Source organism: Peromyscus eremicus, chromosome 7 (genome assembly GCF_949786415.1).
Source record: "Peromyscus eremicus chromosome 7, PerEre_H2_v1, whole genome shotgun sequence".
Classification (NCBI taxonomy): Eukaryota; Metazoa; Chordata; class Mammalia; order Rodentia; family Cricetidae; genus Peromyscus; species Peromyscus eremicus.
Genome location: NC_081422.1, coordinates 112159412 through 112176767, shown reverse-complemented (window position 1 = coordinate 112176767; position 17356 = coordinate 112159412). Strand labels below are relative to the sequence as shown.

At 48.7% G+C, this 17356-nt stretch overlaps 1 protein-coding gene across 6 annotated transcripts in view; it reads right to left on the bottom strand.

Moving 5' to 3' along the window:
- Positions 1-5014: 5014 nt before the first annotated feature.
- Positions 5015-17356, bottom strand: part of Eomes (eomesodermin) — a 28025-nt gene continuing 15683 nt past the window's right edge. For 3 of the 6 annotated variants that reach the window (XM_059268852.1, XM_059268854.1, XM_059268853.1), the window contains exons 4-8: positions 9913-10067; positions 9189-9310; positions 8421-8579; positions 8276-8337; positions 5015-6763 (exon numbers count right to left, since the gene is read on the bottom strand). In XM_059268852.1, the coding sequence (XP_059124835.1) occupies positions 6025-6763; positions 8276-8337; positions 8421-8579; positions 9189-9310; positions 9913-10067 (1237 nt within the window). In that variant the 3' untranslated portion in view covers positions 5015-6024. Of the gene's footprint in view, positions 6764-8275; positions 8338-8420; positions 8580-9188; positions 9311-9912; positions 10068-11019; positions 11889-17356 lie in introns of those variants that run through there. The other 3 variants (XM_059268849.1, XM_059268850.1, XM_059268851.1) reach the window with 3 other exon arrangements.

The window sequence follows — 17356 nt, the reverse complement described above, 5'->3', positions numbered from 1 at the left end:
AAAAGGCATGCATATGGTACACATACATATATGCAGGCAAACACTTATACACACAAAAATAAAAATAATCTTTTTTCAAAATAGAGATACCTGTATATCTACATCTATTGTTATTCTGTTCACAGAGGCCAAGTCATGGCATCAGCCGAGGTACCCATCAACAGGCACAGCCAGACTTGGAAGCGCCCACTGGGCCGGCCAGTGAGCAGCTCACCACCACACACCACACACACACACACACACACACACACACACACACACACACACAAAACAAACAAACAAAAAAAAACAAAAAAACAAACATTCACCACCACCATGTTCCTGCCTGCTGGCCTTGCTCTCAAACTCCATCTGGAAGGCATCAACCTGCTGCTGGAGCCCGAGCCCGAGCCCGATTCGGTCATGGCAGTGACGCTCCCTGGACACACCATCACCGTGGTGCCTGAGGATCTCCAGGACTCCCACCAGCCTGGACAGCCTGGCTTCTTGCCCACCAGCCATCAAGAGGCCACTCTCCTGGAAATGCCCCAGGACCACCAGGTCATCCTCCAGCGGGGATCCTCCAGCACATGTGTAGCAGACACCCAAGGCTGGGGAAACCCCTCTGACCCATATGAAGACACTCAAGGAGGCTTAGACGGGGGCAGGGGAAAATCAATGAGTTCAAGGCCAGCCTGATCTACAGAGTGAGTCCCAGGACAGCCAGGACTACACAGTTAGAAACCCTGCCTCAAAAAACAAACAACAAACAAACAGACAAAAACAATTCCACAAAAACTAATAACTAACAATACCGTATTATAAAGCTGTTGATTTTATAATCTCATTTTTTTCTCCACCTAAGTATCACTTGTGGCCGTAGGTGAGGAAACGGATAGCGTAGCCAGGAAAGCTGGTCTTGGATCCCTCTACACCAAGAAGCTACTGTAAGGCAGGGATGAACAAAGACACCCACACACGTGCTGCATGCGGCATGGACATAGACAGAATCAGTCCCAGACCCTGGGCCAGTGGAAAAAATCCTGTTCCGCTGGGAGAGTGTTACTCTCAACCGCCACCAGATGGCGGAGGGCACCCGCGGCTGGAAGCAGAGAGGCCCAGGCAGCGAGCTTGGGCAAGTCAGCCACACCCCGAGACCCGGCTTTGTAAACGCACGTTTTGGGTGTTTGAAAGGGGTAGAGGTGAGGATGATGCCTAAAATAAGCAGCGATCAGAGCTCCATCTGACGCGGGGCACTCTGGGGGCCAAACTCTTCCCTTGGAGAGCTGCATGTGGGCAACCAATGTGTAGGATGACTAGGACAGAAGGGTTGTGTGTGGCTCCCGCGAGGTGGCTCACCCCTATCTTCCCAGCACCCGAGAAGTGAGGCAGGAGGTTGCCCTGAGTTTGAGACCAGCCGATGTTCTAGTGTGAGACCTGTCTCAAAAACTGAGAGACAGAGGAGAAGCAGGAAGATCAGGAATTCAAAGTTATCCTGAGCTATACAGCTGCCTTAGAGTGCAACCTGAGCTGCTTGAGGCCCTGTCTCAAAACACACACACACACACACACACACACACACACACACACACACACACACTAAATAAATAAATAAAAATAAAAATAAAATAAAATAAAATAAAATAAACAAGAAAGAAAAAACAAACAAATAACGAATGGAAGGAAAGGAGAAAGCAAAGTGAAGAGAAGGTGCCTGCCATTTCACACTTGCCGACCATAACCGCCCCAGTTTGATTGCTAGGGGAACGAAGCCCACCTTGGGTTCGTTCAGGCCAGCCACGGTGCAAACCCGCTTCTCTGCGCTGGCGGGAAGGGATCGGGCTACCCGCGCCGACTGCAGCAGGTGGACCAGCTTGGTTTGGAATCCTCCCAAGACCGACCTGTCTGAAAAGCCAAACTTGAGGCCTGGGGGTCGGGGTGGGCATGTGAGTTACGGAGGGGTTCCTTAGGATGCAACAACACAGGTTGGTTTTTACTGCTTTTCTTCTTCTTCTTCTTCTTCTTCTTCTTCTTCTTCTTCTTCTTCTTCCTCTTCCTCCTCCTCCTCCTCCTCCTCCACTCCCTTCTTCTCATCCTCTTCCTCTTTAAACTGCGATTTTAAAAGTCTCCTGGTTGTTCAAAAATCTCTACCGAGTGAAAGCGGAAATTTTGAAATCCGGACGCAGCGGCGTGGAGGACAGTAGTTAGCGCGTCCCGAGAAGCAGAAGGGAGCAATATCCAAACGCGTAAAAACCCAGGACTTATCGTCCCTACCGGCCACATGAGTAGAATGGGGGTGTTTTCATTCGCCAGCATTTCCATGACACCTGCAGGGTCTCGGTCGGTCGGTCTCTCTCTCTCTCTCTCTCTCTCTCTCTCTCTCTCTCTCTCTCTCTTTCTCTTTCTCTCTCTCTCTCTCCTTTTCTCTCCACCCCCACTCCGATTTGAGAAAGCCCGAGAGCCTGCCTTCTTTATTCGGGCTTTAAGTTTAATTAGAAAGGAGGGAAACTGGGTGGGACTAACAGGAAATTCGGAGCCTTAGCATCCCTTGAGGTTTGGGGCATAAACTACTGCAGTGATCCGCAGTAGTTGGGGCTCTAACCGCAGCCCCAACACCGGTCAAGATGAAGGCCAACTAACGAGCAGCTTTCCCCTCGGTCCCTAAAATTCTTTTCGGATTCTTGCTGCCTTTCCTGGTTTTTCTTCCAGGCATCGGAGACTCCCTACCACGCTCAGGGCAGCTACCCTCAACCCCAGCAATTCTTGGCTTTTGCACCACAGTAGAGAAAAACTACACCCGCCGAAAAGGAACCCTCACAGGGACCGGAGGGGGGGGGGGGAGAGGTCCTGCTCCGAATTTTCTCCAAAGCGAAAAATTAATTAATACAGAGATTGTCGGCTTGCTTTTTATACCTTATTCTTTTTATCTCGAAAACCAAACTGTTCGGCGATGAAGACATATTTCCAATCACGAATCGTTTTTGGTTTTGTGCCGATTTTTTCCTCTTTCATTATAGTTTGTTTAATTAAGTGGTTTTGTTTGTGGCAACAGCTGAGAACAAGCGTATTTAAACGAGCCAACAGACCCCCTAAGCCTGTGTCTCCGCCTTGCGCGGGTAGCGGCCTGCGCCGGCGCAAAGGTGCGCAGGGCCTGGGTGGTGAATGTAAACAAGCCGGCCGGGCTCCCAGCCCTTGATCTTTATTTAAATGGAGTCTTGTTTATCGGTGTCATCCTAGGAGGATTAATTAGATACATCTCTTCACAATTTGGTGTCTGACACTCCATCTTAGGAATGCCTTATCACAAGGTGTTAATTGGGGCCACTCAGCCATTTACGTTTCTATTAAACACTGTGAGGGACTTTTCACAAGTACTAGATTCTTTTTACTGTACGGTGCAAAAATATACGAGACTTGAAATAGACTAGGGCCAGAGTCCTCTTTATCCTGGCGTGTGATTAGCATTTTCGGGTTTTTCTAGAGGACAGAAACGGCAGAGCATCGTTTGATACTCCGGATACCGAACCGTTAGACGAGGATGGAAGTTGGTTCTGACTAGGTTGGGTCAACTGTGCGTCTCTCTCCCAAATCTGCTTCCCACGCAGATACATATTAAAAAACAGATCTCCAGAAAGTATACACACACATACACACACACACACATACACACACACAACTGGCACTCCGGTAACAGTCGGGGCGGCTTTGCCTAAGAGTTTTGAGTAGGCACTCTTCGAAATGCGCGGAGCTAGTCAGTCGGTCCCCAAGTTCATGGCAGTGCAGGAAGGCCTCCAGTCCCAGAAGTTTGAAGGACCTGAGACTACCCACAGTTCAGGTACATCTTCTGGCCGCCTTAATTGGGCGCAGAAGGGGAGGAGGGTCCGGCTGATTGCTTGCCTCCCCACAGCTAATCCTCTTAGCAGCTGCATTTCCGCGCACTGCAGTTAGAATGACCCGCCCAGCCAGACCTTTACCCCAGGGTGAGAAGGGGGCTCCCAAGGGCTTGCAAGCTGGGCTTTAAGCCATCTGCAGATAGCACTGCGGGACGTCTGGCAGAGGGCGGGGAGGGCCCTTTCCCCTTAACTGCCTGGTCTTCCGCACACCTAGGGTTCAGCGAGGGCTTGGGGGGGCCTTCGTCATCCGGGGTTAATAACTAAAGTGGAGCTAAGAGCGAGATGCACCGCTGTCCAGATGCTGTTTGCAGGCCCGCAGTGCACGAGACAAGTGCACACTCTTTTGTGACTGCCGCACCCAGTGCTAGCCTGCGCACAATCTCGGAGTCTCGGATGAAATTTAGCTGATGGTAAGGCATCGAGGACAGCAGCTGCACAGACCGCGGAAAACCGCAGATGGGTGCCAGTCTTAGGGTGCGCGAACATCAATGCCCTGCGGTGCCTAAGGGACCCGGAACTCGTAGGCTCTAGAATGGCCACGGGGGTTCCCAGGGAGCCTAGGTGGGTCTAGGAAATGGTAGCCTAAAGTAAACCCATGGGGGGGGGGGAGACCAACTAAATGACTAAGGGTCAGGAGCGGAGGGTGGGAAGCAAGGATTAAGCCTGCCGAGGACAAACACTCCCTCCCCACCCCCCCCCACCCCCCCAGTCAACACCCATTGTCCACACTTCCTAGTGGGGCGAGGAAGTAGATCCTATTCATCTTTGGAGTGGGGGGAGATAAACAGAAGCATCCCCTGCCCACCCCTCATGACCACAGTAGCTAGTTAAAAGATTCTAGAGCCTTCTATCAAGGGACGAGGTGTCTGAGTATGGTGTGTGTGTGTGTGTGTGTGTGTGTGTGTGAGAGAGAGAGAGAGAGAGAGAGAGAGAGAGAGAGAGAGAGAGGGAGAGAGGGAGAGAGGGAGAGAGGGAGAGAGAGAGAGACTATTCACTATGAGAAAGGGCAGAAGGAAACAAAATTAGATAAATAAAATCCATAGCACAGAAGACAGAGCTGTACCCGTTCCCTTATTGAACCACATTTATTAAAAATGACTTACAACTGTACATAAAAATTCAGAATCTCTAAAAAGCCTATAGGAACTGTGGCATCAGACTGTAATTTCTCCACATTTACTGAAGGGGGACATGGGGATGACCAAGGAAAGGGGATTAAACAGGATTTTTTTTTTTCCTTAAGCGTGGTTGAAGTGAGTACAGAGGCAGCTGAGTACTTAACTAAGTGGACAAAATACCCAAGATACCGAGGCTCCTCTCAACCCTGCAGTTGTGTTTCTGCAAATTCCTTACAAAGCCAAAGCACCAATTTTACATATTTTGTCTCTGATACCTAGGCAGCTGAATTTGTACATTATATTCCAGATTACTCTACGGTGTCTAAACACACAACTGTACACTTAAATTCTCCCTTCCTCTCTGATCCCTCTGGTTTCTACAGGTCATCCCAGCAACACAGGGCCATCCCTGTGACAAATGGTTTATTCCAAAATCCTGCAAGGAATTACAGGCAGCTAAGACTAGCTAGCCACTTTCCCAGTAATTTTTTTTTTTTTTTTTTCCCCTTGCCGCTCAGGCCAGCCTCTTTAGCCGCTGCCAGAAGACAGCAATGACAGCCCACAGTTGAAGCTCAAGGCCCAGCCCTTCTCTTCCTGAAGCAAAAATACCTTAACACTCTGGGCTGCTGTTTGCTTAAAGATTTACAAGTAGAAATGAGAACCAGAAGGTTTTGCTTGCTTTTGGCTTTTTAGACTCACTCGATAGCACCTGGCACTCAATCTTCATGGCCTGCTTTTTCTGAATGTTTCTCATTTCCCATAAATAAGCCCAGCACTTTGAACAGCCTATGAATTTTTAAACACTTTCGAGTCCTCCGTTGACTTTATTTTACAAAGGGGGGGGGGGAATGCTAGGTTTGCTTCAGTTGGTTACCTGCAGCAATGGCAAAGCTTTGGCACCTTCTCTCAGAGAATTGCACAAAACAGGATACATCAAAGGTGGAAGGTAAAAGTCTTTTTGGTAACCTAGGCAAAGAAAACAACAAAAACACCACCAGGTCCACCTGGAAAACATTAGGGGTTAAAATAACTCCTTAGGGAGTTGTGTAAAAAGCATAATATGCCCCCATGCCTTTTGAGGTGTCTTTACTGTACTCTTCGGCGTTCATGTCCTCACACTTTATGGGGGGTGAATTTCCATTGCTGGAGGTGCTGGGAGACAGGCGCTTCCTCTTGCAAGCACTGCTGTACACCCCTGAATCGTTGGAGTCTAGAGACTTGATGGAAGGCGGGGTTTCTATCCAGGAGGAACTGATTTCTTCTTTGACTTTTTCCTTGGCAAGCTGATCTTCTGGGAACACAGGGGGGCTCATTCTGGATGTCCATGGTAGGCCAGCTGCCATCTTCCTCTGATAAGCGCCTCGACCTCCCCACCCTGCCATTGCAGGGAAGGTTGGATCAGGGTAATACCCCAGGGCATGGGATGTCTGGAGGGGCAAGGACTTAATACCATATGGGAGCAAGGTACTGGAAGTGTATTCAGATTCATAGGAACCGATGTCTAGCTTGTTGGTCACAGGCTGCTGGACAGGCGTGACAAGCCACCGCTGGGGAGGGTTGGTCACCTCTTCGCTCTGTTGGGGTGAAAGGAGGCCGTTGGTCTGTGGCACGGTTCTCTCACCATTATAATATCGGGCTTGAGGTAAAGTGTTGACAAAGGGCTCCGGGAAGAAGTTTTGGACGCCGTACCGACCTCCAGGGACAATCTGATGGGATCTAGGAGAATCCGTAGGAGATGGAGTTAACCTGTCATTTTCTGAAGCGGTGTACATGCTACAATATAAAGAGAGACACTTAAAAAACAACAACAACCCTCACGTTACCCCCAAACAAACTGCCTCCCAGAAACCAGAGCCTTCTTCTGTCGACTGAGCTGAGCTGAGCTGCCTAAGAACAGAGTGGAGTTCCCGCTTCTTAAGAGACAGTTCCTCCCAGGGGTCAGGGCTTTGCTATGTGCTGCACAAGAACAGAGTGGAGTTCCCGCTTCTTAAGAGACAGTTCCTCCCAGGGGTCAGGGCTTTGCTATGGGAAATTGGGATCTGTGGCTATAGATCATTTGGTAGAGGGCTAGCCTTGCCAGCACGAAGCCCTGGGTTCCATCGCCAGCTCTACATAAACTACATATAGTGGCACAGGCCTGTAATCCCAGCACGGGGAGGTTGAGGCAGGAAGTCAGAAGTAAAGGCCATCGGAGGTGGACAGCCAGTCGAGTTTGAGGCCAGCCTGAGTTACAGGAGCCTCTGCCTCAAAATAAACAAAGACAGAAAATCTACTAATAGCAACCCTCCCTCGTCAGTGTGGTGGATAGAATGCCATGGAGGCAATTGTACAACTCAGTTCTATTGAAAGAAGCACGGCCTTGTCATTCAATGTTGTGAAAAACACATCCTTTCAGGGTTTTCCTCATAGAACACAAAAGGATGGGGGTGGGGGGATCTGCTAGTGACAAGTTGGATCAGGAGCTAGAGGGTCAAGAATCGCTTTTTCAGAATCGCTGCGTGAGTCTGGCTGGAAGCACACACATCAAGTAGCTCACAACCGACCACCTGTAACTCCAGCTCTACGGGATCTGACACCTTGGGCCTGAGGGCATCCAATTCATGAGCACATACCCACACATAGACACAAACACACATAATTAAAAATAAAAATAAAGCTTTAAAAAATAGTCGGATCAAATGAAAAAAAAAGGACATAAATACAGATTCTAAAAAACCCTAGTCTCTACTTAAGTTCGGAAAAGAAAAAGTAACTTCCATGTTTAAGACATGATTATTCTTTAGAATAACAAAACCTAATTTAAAAAACTCTGAAGCAAGACTGCTCAGTATACTGATACGCAAACACAGGTCTGGGGGTTTGGCTTAATGGTGGAGTGCTGGCCTTGCATGTTACCAAGCCCCGAGTTTAATACGCAGTACACGAGCGTGTGTGTGTGTGTGTGTGTGTGTGTGTGTGTGTGTGTGTGCGCGTCAGCAAAAATGAACACAAAAATAGGTTTAAAAAAAATCCCAAATATAAAATGTCATACTAAATATGTCCTCAGGAAAATGATGACTCATTTCCTGTTCAAAGATGATGCAGGAAATTGGGCCTGAAGATGAAGCTCACTCGAAGCCTGGGTGTGGTAGCTATGCCTGTGAGCTCGGCTCTAGGGAAATGGAAGCAAGAAGATCGTAAGTTCAAGTTCATCTCAACTCCACAGCAAGTGGCAGGTAGCCTGGGATGCGAGACTGTCTTTTATGAAGAGATGACCACGTGAGGATGAAGGAGGGCCGTACTTACGAATCATAGTTGTCCCGGAAGCCTTTGGCAAAGGGGTTATGGTCGATCTTTAGCTGAGTAATCTAGAGGGGGAAAGAAGAGTAACTGAGTGCTTTATCTTGCTAGACTTAGCGTGAGAGGCTCCTGCCAAGCATGGGGCACTCACGTCGGTGTTTTGGTAGGCAGTCACTGCGATGAACTGTGTCTCTGAGAAGGTGAAGGTCTGGGTCTTGGAAGGCTCGTTCAAGTCCTCCACCCCATCTTCTGTCACTTCCACAATGTGCAGTCGAGGCTGATACTTGTGCAAAGACTGCAGGACTATCATCTGGAAATGGAACCCAAAAGAGACTTTCAAAGGTCTGAAAAGCAGAATTTAACAAATCGTGTGTTTTGAAATGGAACTTCTGCTTGCTCCCTACCAAAATCATCACTAGCAGATGTCCCCCTCCTTTTGTGTTCTATGAGGAAAAACCTGAAAGGATGTGTTTTTCACAACATTGAATAGCAAGGCCCTCCCTGCGTCATGAAATAGAGTTCGGTGTTTTGTTATCATTTTTAAGATTCTTGGCATTAACACTTTTGCAACTTAACGTCATAATTCTGAGCCCGGAGTGGTAGAACACACGGGCAATCCCAGCATCTGACCTGGGAGGTAGGAGGATCAGTAGTTCAAGGCTAGCCTGGGCTACATATACAAGTGCCACTTCCCAAGATAAAAATCAAAACACTTGATAAACACTCTTTCCTTTTGGTTCCAAATTCCCCCAAATTATATTTCTATGCCTAATAGTAATAAAGTATTATAATAGTAACAAAGGTAAATAAATAAATAAATTAATTAAAAGTGATCAAAGTCACAACTGTGAATACTTAGGCACAATAACAAAAGTTAAGGCCTCCCCAGCCAGAAGATACCCACTCTTCCTGTCTCTACCTGTGTGTTGTTGTTGTTGGCGCCTTTGTTATTGGTGAGTTTTAACTTCCCAAAGGAAATCTCCTGCCTCATCCAGTGGGAACCAGTATTCGGAGATTCTGGGTGAACATACATTTTGTTGCCTAGGAGGAAAAGGAAAGGAAACATGAGCATTTACACAGACAGGACAGTTGTGTGGCAGGGTTGGGGTGGAAGTCTGTTTGTTAGCTGGGCTTGGATTTGCAGCAGCCTCCTCCTGGGACAGCTGCTTCCAGACATCACCGGATCGCAGCGGGACTCCGGGCACCCCCTCCAGGGCGGGCCAGGATGCTTCCAGCCTTTCTTAATCTAGGCGCTGCTATCTCCAAACTTAAAACAGAGATGGCTCCCGACAGTTAATCCGAGGCCTATGAGGCGGGAGGGGATGTGCCTCATTGAATACTTACTTTCATAGGTTAACTTAGAGGTGGCCTGGGCTTTCAAGAGAATGCCAGGAGCTTTCCCCCAAACTCAGAACCTCATTGGACTATTCATTTTTCAAACATAGTCTGGTAGGGTGGAGGTTTGATTATGTAATGGGAACCAAGAAAAACGACGGAGCAAATTTCTCTCCGTCCCCAGAAGGCAACTCGTGCTAACTAACATCTCCAGGCCCCACGCCGGGGGAGGGGTACTTGATTTAAATGCGGCTGGTCCGGCATTGGGGCTCTGATTTCTTCCCGGCCCAGGCCTCCTCTTTCCTCACCCTGCATGTTATTGTCGGCTTTGCCGCAGGTCACCCACTTGCCCCCCTGGAAGCGCCAGTGGTTAGGGTCGGCCAGAACCACCTCCACGAACACGTTGTAGTGGGCGGTGGGATTGAGTCCGTTTATGTTGAAGCTCAAGAAAGGAAACATGCGCCTGTATAAAGAACAGAACCAGAGGAAATGATTTAAGTAGGGACGTTCAGGACACGCCCTGCCAACCCTGGACCAGGGGAAGTCTGCACTAAACAAAACAACAACAAAACAACAAATGGGTGATATGGCCCGAAACTACGAAAATGGTTTTGAATTGACAATTTTTGGAACAGCCTCGAAATCAGTATTTTCCCTAATTCATGTGCTTCTGAGACCTCCATCCATTCAAACCTACTAGTTGTCTTTCAAAAACCTACGAGTTTTCTTCCTGTTGTATCGAAAATTATTTTCTAAGGCGACACGAAACATTAAGCAGGCGCGTGCCCACTTATACACACACACACACACACACACACACACACACACACACACACACACAGAGTTTTGAGTTCCCGTCTCCCAGTACCCACTCCGCACTTCCTCCAGATCCTCCAGAAGTAGCTGTTGGCAGTTGAGGGTGTACCGGAACTTTCTTGTACCTTGCAACCTCCCCCCCGCCCAATCATTTGGCTTCAGAAAACGTCTACCCAACCACTAGCTTTTCTCACAGAAGTGCCCAACAAAGATCATGGAGCTTGAAACAACCGCGTTTCAAATCCTTGAGCTCAGGCCGCAGCCCAGCTACAACCCTCTCCCCCACCGTCGGGTCCTAGCCTGCAAGCTGTAAAGTACAAGCTGCAAACCCAGGAGCCAGCGGCTCACGTAGATCCGCCCTCAAGGGTCCATTCCCAAATTTCTATCTCTGCCTCCTCCCTGTCAAACCCGGGGAGGGTGACTAGAGGGGACAGTAACTGGCACCGGGCCCAAGCCACAGGTGTGCGTGCGGATGGAAAGGGGCGCGACTTTGGAGATGCCGTGTCCCCTTTACGGCGCGCATTTAAACTCTCCAAGCAGAGAGCAGGCACAACTCCCTCAACCCGGCACCTTAGGGGGCCTCTCCACGCTGCGCTCACCTGCCCTGTTTGGTGATGATCATCTCAGTTTGGTGACGGTGGAATTTGAGCCATAGGGGTCGGTTGCACAGGTAGACGTGGGCGCGGAAGCCGGAGCCGGGCACCCCGAGGCCTCCCAATCCTCCACAAGACCCGGCCGCAGCGGCTCCGGCGTACGGCCCGTAGAGCGGAGAGCCCTGGCCGTAGGGATAGGCTCCAGGACCGCCGGCCCCGCCGCCGCTGCCGCTGGCGCCACTCCCCGAGCCCGCTGCAGGGCCGAACTGCGCCCTCGCGGGCGGGCACACGGAGGCGGGGAATCCACCGGGGGGCAGCATGGAGCCGTAGGGGTAGCGCGCGCCATTGGACGCGGGGTACACTGATCCGTGGGCCGCTCCGGCCGCCGCCTGGTACTGGAAGAGCGAGCAGGGCGCGGCGAGCTCCGAGCCCTGCGGTCCCGGCGAAGGGAGGTAGTAGCGCTCGGAGCTCAGGCTGTCCATGGAGTAGCGCGCGGTGGCCGCGGCGGTGGCGGCGGAGGGCAGCTCCTCCTCAGCGCACGGGGAGCCCTTGCGGCCGTCCGGGGGCCCTGGCTTGGCCACCGCTGAGGCGCTGCCAAAGGTGTCCCCGGCGTCTGCGTCACTGAGCATCGCTGCGGGGGCCCCCGCGCCGGCGCCTGCGGGTTCTGCGCTCCCCGCCTGGCACGGAAGATTGCCTGGAAACTTCTTGGACGCTTTGTCTAAGTCCAACCTCTGGGGCGAGGGAGCAGCACCGGGGAGGAGGCTGACGCTCCCGCCACCTCCGCCTCCTCCGCCTCCTCGAGCACTCTCCAGCGAGTAGAAATGCGCGCCCGGCAGGTTCACGGAGCTCACCAGGAGCTGCTCTCCTAACTGCATGCTTTTGCGAATCGCAGACGGCAGCCGGCTGCCTCCTCGCCTCCCGCGGCCTGGTTATAAAGGCCGGCTGGGGGAGCCAGCGCCCTCTTCCGAGGGGAAGGTAACGTCCCCTTCCTCCCTCGCCCTGGCTACCCACCTGCGGACCTGCGGGGCGGCTTCAGTGCACGCCCCGAATCCAGCGTCCTTTCCGCAAGAGAGCAAACCCGGGATTGTAGGTGGGAGATGGAAACTGAGCAAGCAGCGTTTCCCTTTCCTTCCTTGTCTAGCTTCTCAGGACCCCTACACTCACACCAGGGAAGACGACTCAGCTCTGAGTTCCCATTTAGCAACCAGCTCGCGCCTCTCGGCTGGCTCTGCCGTGCTAAAAACCCCAGGCCTACTTGACCGCTTGGAAACTTGCTTGCTGTTGCTGGCTGCTTATATGCGTGCCGCCAGGGAGGGGCTTCGCAGCCCCACGGCAAGGGGACTTTGCTATTGGCTGACAGAGGTGACACTAATTCAATTAAGCATTTATTAATTGGATTGAGTTGCCTGCAAGTTTCTTTTCCTCTCAGCCTGTTTGTTTTGCTGTTATTGTTGGTTTGGTGCTCTTTAAGTTTCTTTGGGGAACCTATATCCCACCGAGAGAATAAAATCGTGGTGTCTATATGGCGCTGGAGTTGAGGAGAAACGGGTTTGAAGTCTGCCAACCTGGTCTACCTTAAGCATAGGAATTATTCCTGCGCTCGGGGCTAGTTTGGCAGAGGCAGGTCCTAGAGGCCCGATCAGAGGTCTCTGAACGCTCCCTGCTCTCAGGAAGGTGCAGGTCCCCGAGAGTGCAAATCTGGGGGCGGGTTGGAGAGCGACCCAAAGTGTTTGCGCCAGACACTAACATCAAAGCACACTTTCCCTCTGACTTCCTGGCCTTCCACACACAGGAGCCACTTTCTGTTCTGCCCCATCCTTTTACCTAAAGGGTTGGTGGAGAGAAGCCTCGCGCTCGGTGTTTGAGATTCCAGGGATGGAGAAAGATTTCCGTGTCTGAAACAGAAACCCGAGTGCGGTAGGCTACTGAAGACCCATCAAGAGCCAGACCCAGCGAGCCAAGCGCTTACCCTCACATCCACGCTAACAAACCGGCTTTCCGGAGGCCATCACTTTCATTGCTTACAATTAAACAAAAAAAAAAAGTCCACTTTGTTCGATTTTCCTGAACCCTGGATGTTTTCTGCCTCCCCCAGTGCCCGCTTTCGCCAACATCTTTGGTGGGGACTGACATTAGGACACAAAGGTTCCGTAGCAGCTGTGCAGTTAAGATTCCCTGCGCCTCTCCTCTGCGGCGCAATACAGAAGGCAGAATAATTAGTGAAATAATCAGTTTGATATTGAATTAAGCTCCTTTGCCCAGCTGCCTGTTTTTCCCCCCTGCGTTCCCGCAAACAGTCAAGGACGGTACCGTCATATTTTGTTTTATTATTACAGAAGGGGGACACGTTTCGTTGCAGATAAGAAGCCTGAATATTCTCCTTTAATAAGCAATTACGGACGCTGGCGATAATCGCTCCAGGAGCGCATTTTCCGGTCGAGATGCGGTGACTCTGCTTCCCCCAACCCAACGCGATCACACGGGAAACTTTTTGCCTAGAACAGATGAGGTGGCCACGGGATCTGCTAAGCGCCCAGACCCCAGCAGAAGAACCGCGCGAAGCTTTCCAACCTGGGTCCAAACCCCGCACAGCACGAACATCCGTACGCCCAGGTTAGAGAGTGGAGCGGTCCTTCACGCACTCGGATGCTGTGTGGAGTTTTGATTTGATGGCGTTGTGAATCTTGGGCGCTCTCAAAGGTTTTCAGCGCCAAGTCACAGGCTAGCGAGTTGGAGCGATAGCCTTGTGAATTTGGGTTCAGAGAGCCCGGGATCTGACACCCTGGGCTCTCAGCCCCTGAGATCCCAGAATTTGGTCCCAGTTCGGCTCCTGCATGGCAGCCTGCTCGGGTCACTTTACTGTTTTTGTTTGTTTTGACCCACAGAAATCTTGTAGGTTAATTTTTATTCCCTTCAAAGAGTGCGAGATATTCAACGTGGAGATTCCACAAGGGGGATGCGAGCTCCAGGAAAGGGCCTCACGCGCTGGCGACTCAGCCCTGAGTTATCGAATGCTGATTCTAAGTTCATGCTAGTCTTGACCTGAGCTGCAGGATGTCTGAGGGGAAAGTAGGTGTGAGACTGAATCTCACGTTATCTGCAGATGGGGTGACTGAAGGTATATGTCAGTTTTGCCCTTTAACGCAGCCAGAAGCAGGCTTCGGGGTCCCTTCAAAATGCTTTGAAGAGACCAAGGAAACGCTAGCGTGGCACAGTGCCACCACAGGCAACGGACACCGTTCAGACCCACTCTGGCGCAAGTAACTCAGACCAGCTGTCCCTATAACCACATCAGAACCGGGTTCATTCTATCCTACCCCTAGAGCACGCTCATGAAGGCGCGTGAGTTCATCCCGAGTGCCACCAAATTATTAACTCCGTAAAATTCAATCTGTGTAACTAGGATTCGAATGGATTCCTGGGGCCCCACCCTCAGTAGATGCCCTCTTTCATCTCACTTCCGACACCTTTTACAGATGGAGAAATGAAGAGAAATCCAACAAAAGTCAAAATAAGAGCGCTAAGAAACTCTTTGGGGGTCGGGGTTTGGGGACATAGGGAACTTATTAATATTACTATTATTGTTACATATTGTGATTCACAATCATGTGATGATTTCTCCCTTTAAAATGGTGAAAAGCACCATTTCAACTGAAGATTTTTTTTCTGACTTCATAGAGCCAAAAATTTAAATATTTCTGTGTTGATGATCTTATATTTTATTATTATTACTTATGGACTGAAGTGCTGGAGCACTGTAGAGAACAAATCTATGATTCCTACTTGGAATGGGCGTTTTGTTTTGCTGGCTCAGTAATACTCATAAATAGAGGTAAAAATCAATGTTTCCTTGTGTCTCAGCCACACTTTAAAATCCAAGTCCTCTTTTCCAGAAAGAAGAAGAGAAAACAAGGCCAAAGCACCGATTTTGGGTGTCGGGCACACATCAGGCCGCACCTTGCTCAGACTGGGTGGGCAAGCAGCAGACCCTTCCACTCTGCTGTTTGATTTCAATTACACCCAAGCTTCATGAAATCCAAATGAGACATTTATTGAAAGGTGCCTGGTTTTCTGTGGCTTAACTGACAGTTAAGATACATTGAACAAAAACATCAACATTGGGGAGGAGACCCCTGGCAATACCAGATCCCAGTGGTGGCTGGGTTAACTCAAATACCTCACTCTGCAGCCTGAGATGGAGCAAGCAGGAACCTCTAGAGACTGAAGGAAGCGGAGGCCAAGCCTGGGTGTGAGCGTATGAAAAACCTCATACTAATTTGTACCAAACAATACCAACTTTGTGCCACCAGCTCACAGTGATAACACCAACTTGGCCTGTGGCCTCTTTTCTCTTCTTCTTAAAGGTAACCAATAACAATGCTTGAGATTTTTAAAAGTAAAACTAAGAAGCCTTGGGACCACAGCAATATCATCTCTCTCTCTCTCTCTCTCACACACACACACACACACACACACACACACGTAAATTTCAAAGGAGAATTATGGATTAGTGCAATGACATATGATTTAGAGCCCATCCACTCCCCCATCCCCCACACAACTAAGGGGGCCCATATAAATGCCCCAATAAATTCTATTATTTTCACCCCCACTAAAAATGTGTTATCAAAACATGGCCCGTGTTATTCAAACACTTTGTAAATTCTGAACAGACATGCTGCATGCTCCCCTTTTAACCCTAGGAAAACATTCCAACATTAACGGGTCACCAGCACTTTGCCTGGACTCTGGGAAAATGTCAATGGGTTTTTTGTGGCAAGTTGGTTCTTTTACTATTTATCTATGGCCCTCTCTTTGTTGATGTTACATTTTATTTCACCATCTCGGGTTCACTGCTTGGCCCTTTGCTCTCTGATGGCCAAATCTGCTCCTTCTGCTGTGTTTCCCCAAGGAGAAGGAGCCTTCTCCACTGTAAGCCTTCCTTCCTTCCTTTCCTTACCCTTTTCTTCCTTCTAGAAAATGTCACCTAAAATAAACATTTTTGACAAGGACAAGTAATCCTTGAGAGATCTCACAAACATAGTTTCACTTTTGTAAGAATGTATGTAACTCTTGTCCTATTGGGACATTGAAATAAATGAATTACTTTGCTTAAAAACAAGACATTATTATACAGACTGGGACAGTCCATTCATATATCTATAATATATATATTATATAATACTATATATACCATACAATACATCATATAATTATATAATACATTGATAATTCATACAAATTATATAATATATTATCTAACATGCAATATGTTTATATATATATAATAATTAAAAGGAGGGGTTGGAGAGAGGAAAGAGAAAGAAAAAGAAAATGACATAATCATATTTAATTTCAAAAATAAAAGTAAACAAAAATACCAGACCCACAACTGTGTGTGGCAAAGAAATATGGTAAACTCACTTATCTTTTTCAAACAAAAATGACCAAGTTAGATTTTTACCCTCAGTAGTGCAATTGTAGTTCAATGTTAAGATATGAAGAGGAAAGAGAATCTGGAATCAAAGTTAACCCATGCTAAAGGTTGCTTATCACCAACAATCCCTTTTCATGTACATCAATCAAGAATCTCAGGCAGGAGGCCTATAATCTTCATTTACATTTCTTATGAAAGTTTTGGGTTTTGTTTTAACTGCAAGCGAATTTCAAGATTCAGTTGTCGCTTTATTATCACATCCTTTTCCTTCATCCTATTTTGGGAGTACATTTATTCACATGAATAAGAAGAGCCATATGAGGTCAAAGCCAAAATGCTCTCAGAAAATGTATTATTCGAATTTTTGGTTAATCATTGCAGCTCTAAAGTATGGGGCCTGTGTGGGGCTCCATCTGTCTTCCTTACTTCTCTTCCTCAAACCACCTGGTACTCTCTTGGTGCTCATCTGCCAAGGCAAACAAAGTGGCCGCTGAACCTGAGCTGGACTAGCCAGTGAGCACAGCTCCCAACTATGTTCTATAAACATGAAGACTAAAGTGAAATTATGGTGGGGCTTTTTGTACTTCGAAGAACAAGAAAACAGACCATTCTAAATTAATAGACTTGACATTTTCACCCTATTTAGACTAAAAAAGATTAAAAAAAATTTTTTTAATGTACATTGGGGTTTTGCCTGTATGTATATGTGAGGAGGCCACATCCCCCAGAATGGAAGTAACAGATAGTTGTGAACTGCCATGTGGGTGCTGGGAATTGAATCCAGGTCCTTTGGAAGAGTGGCCAGCGCTCTTAACTGCTGAGCCATCTCTCCAGCCCCTAAACATTTTTTTTAGACCTTTTCTACCCTCAAATATGCTTCTTCGTAGCCTTTCCTCCAATGTGTTT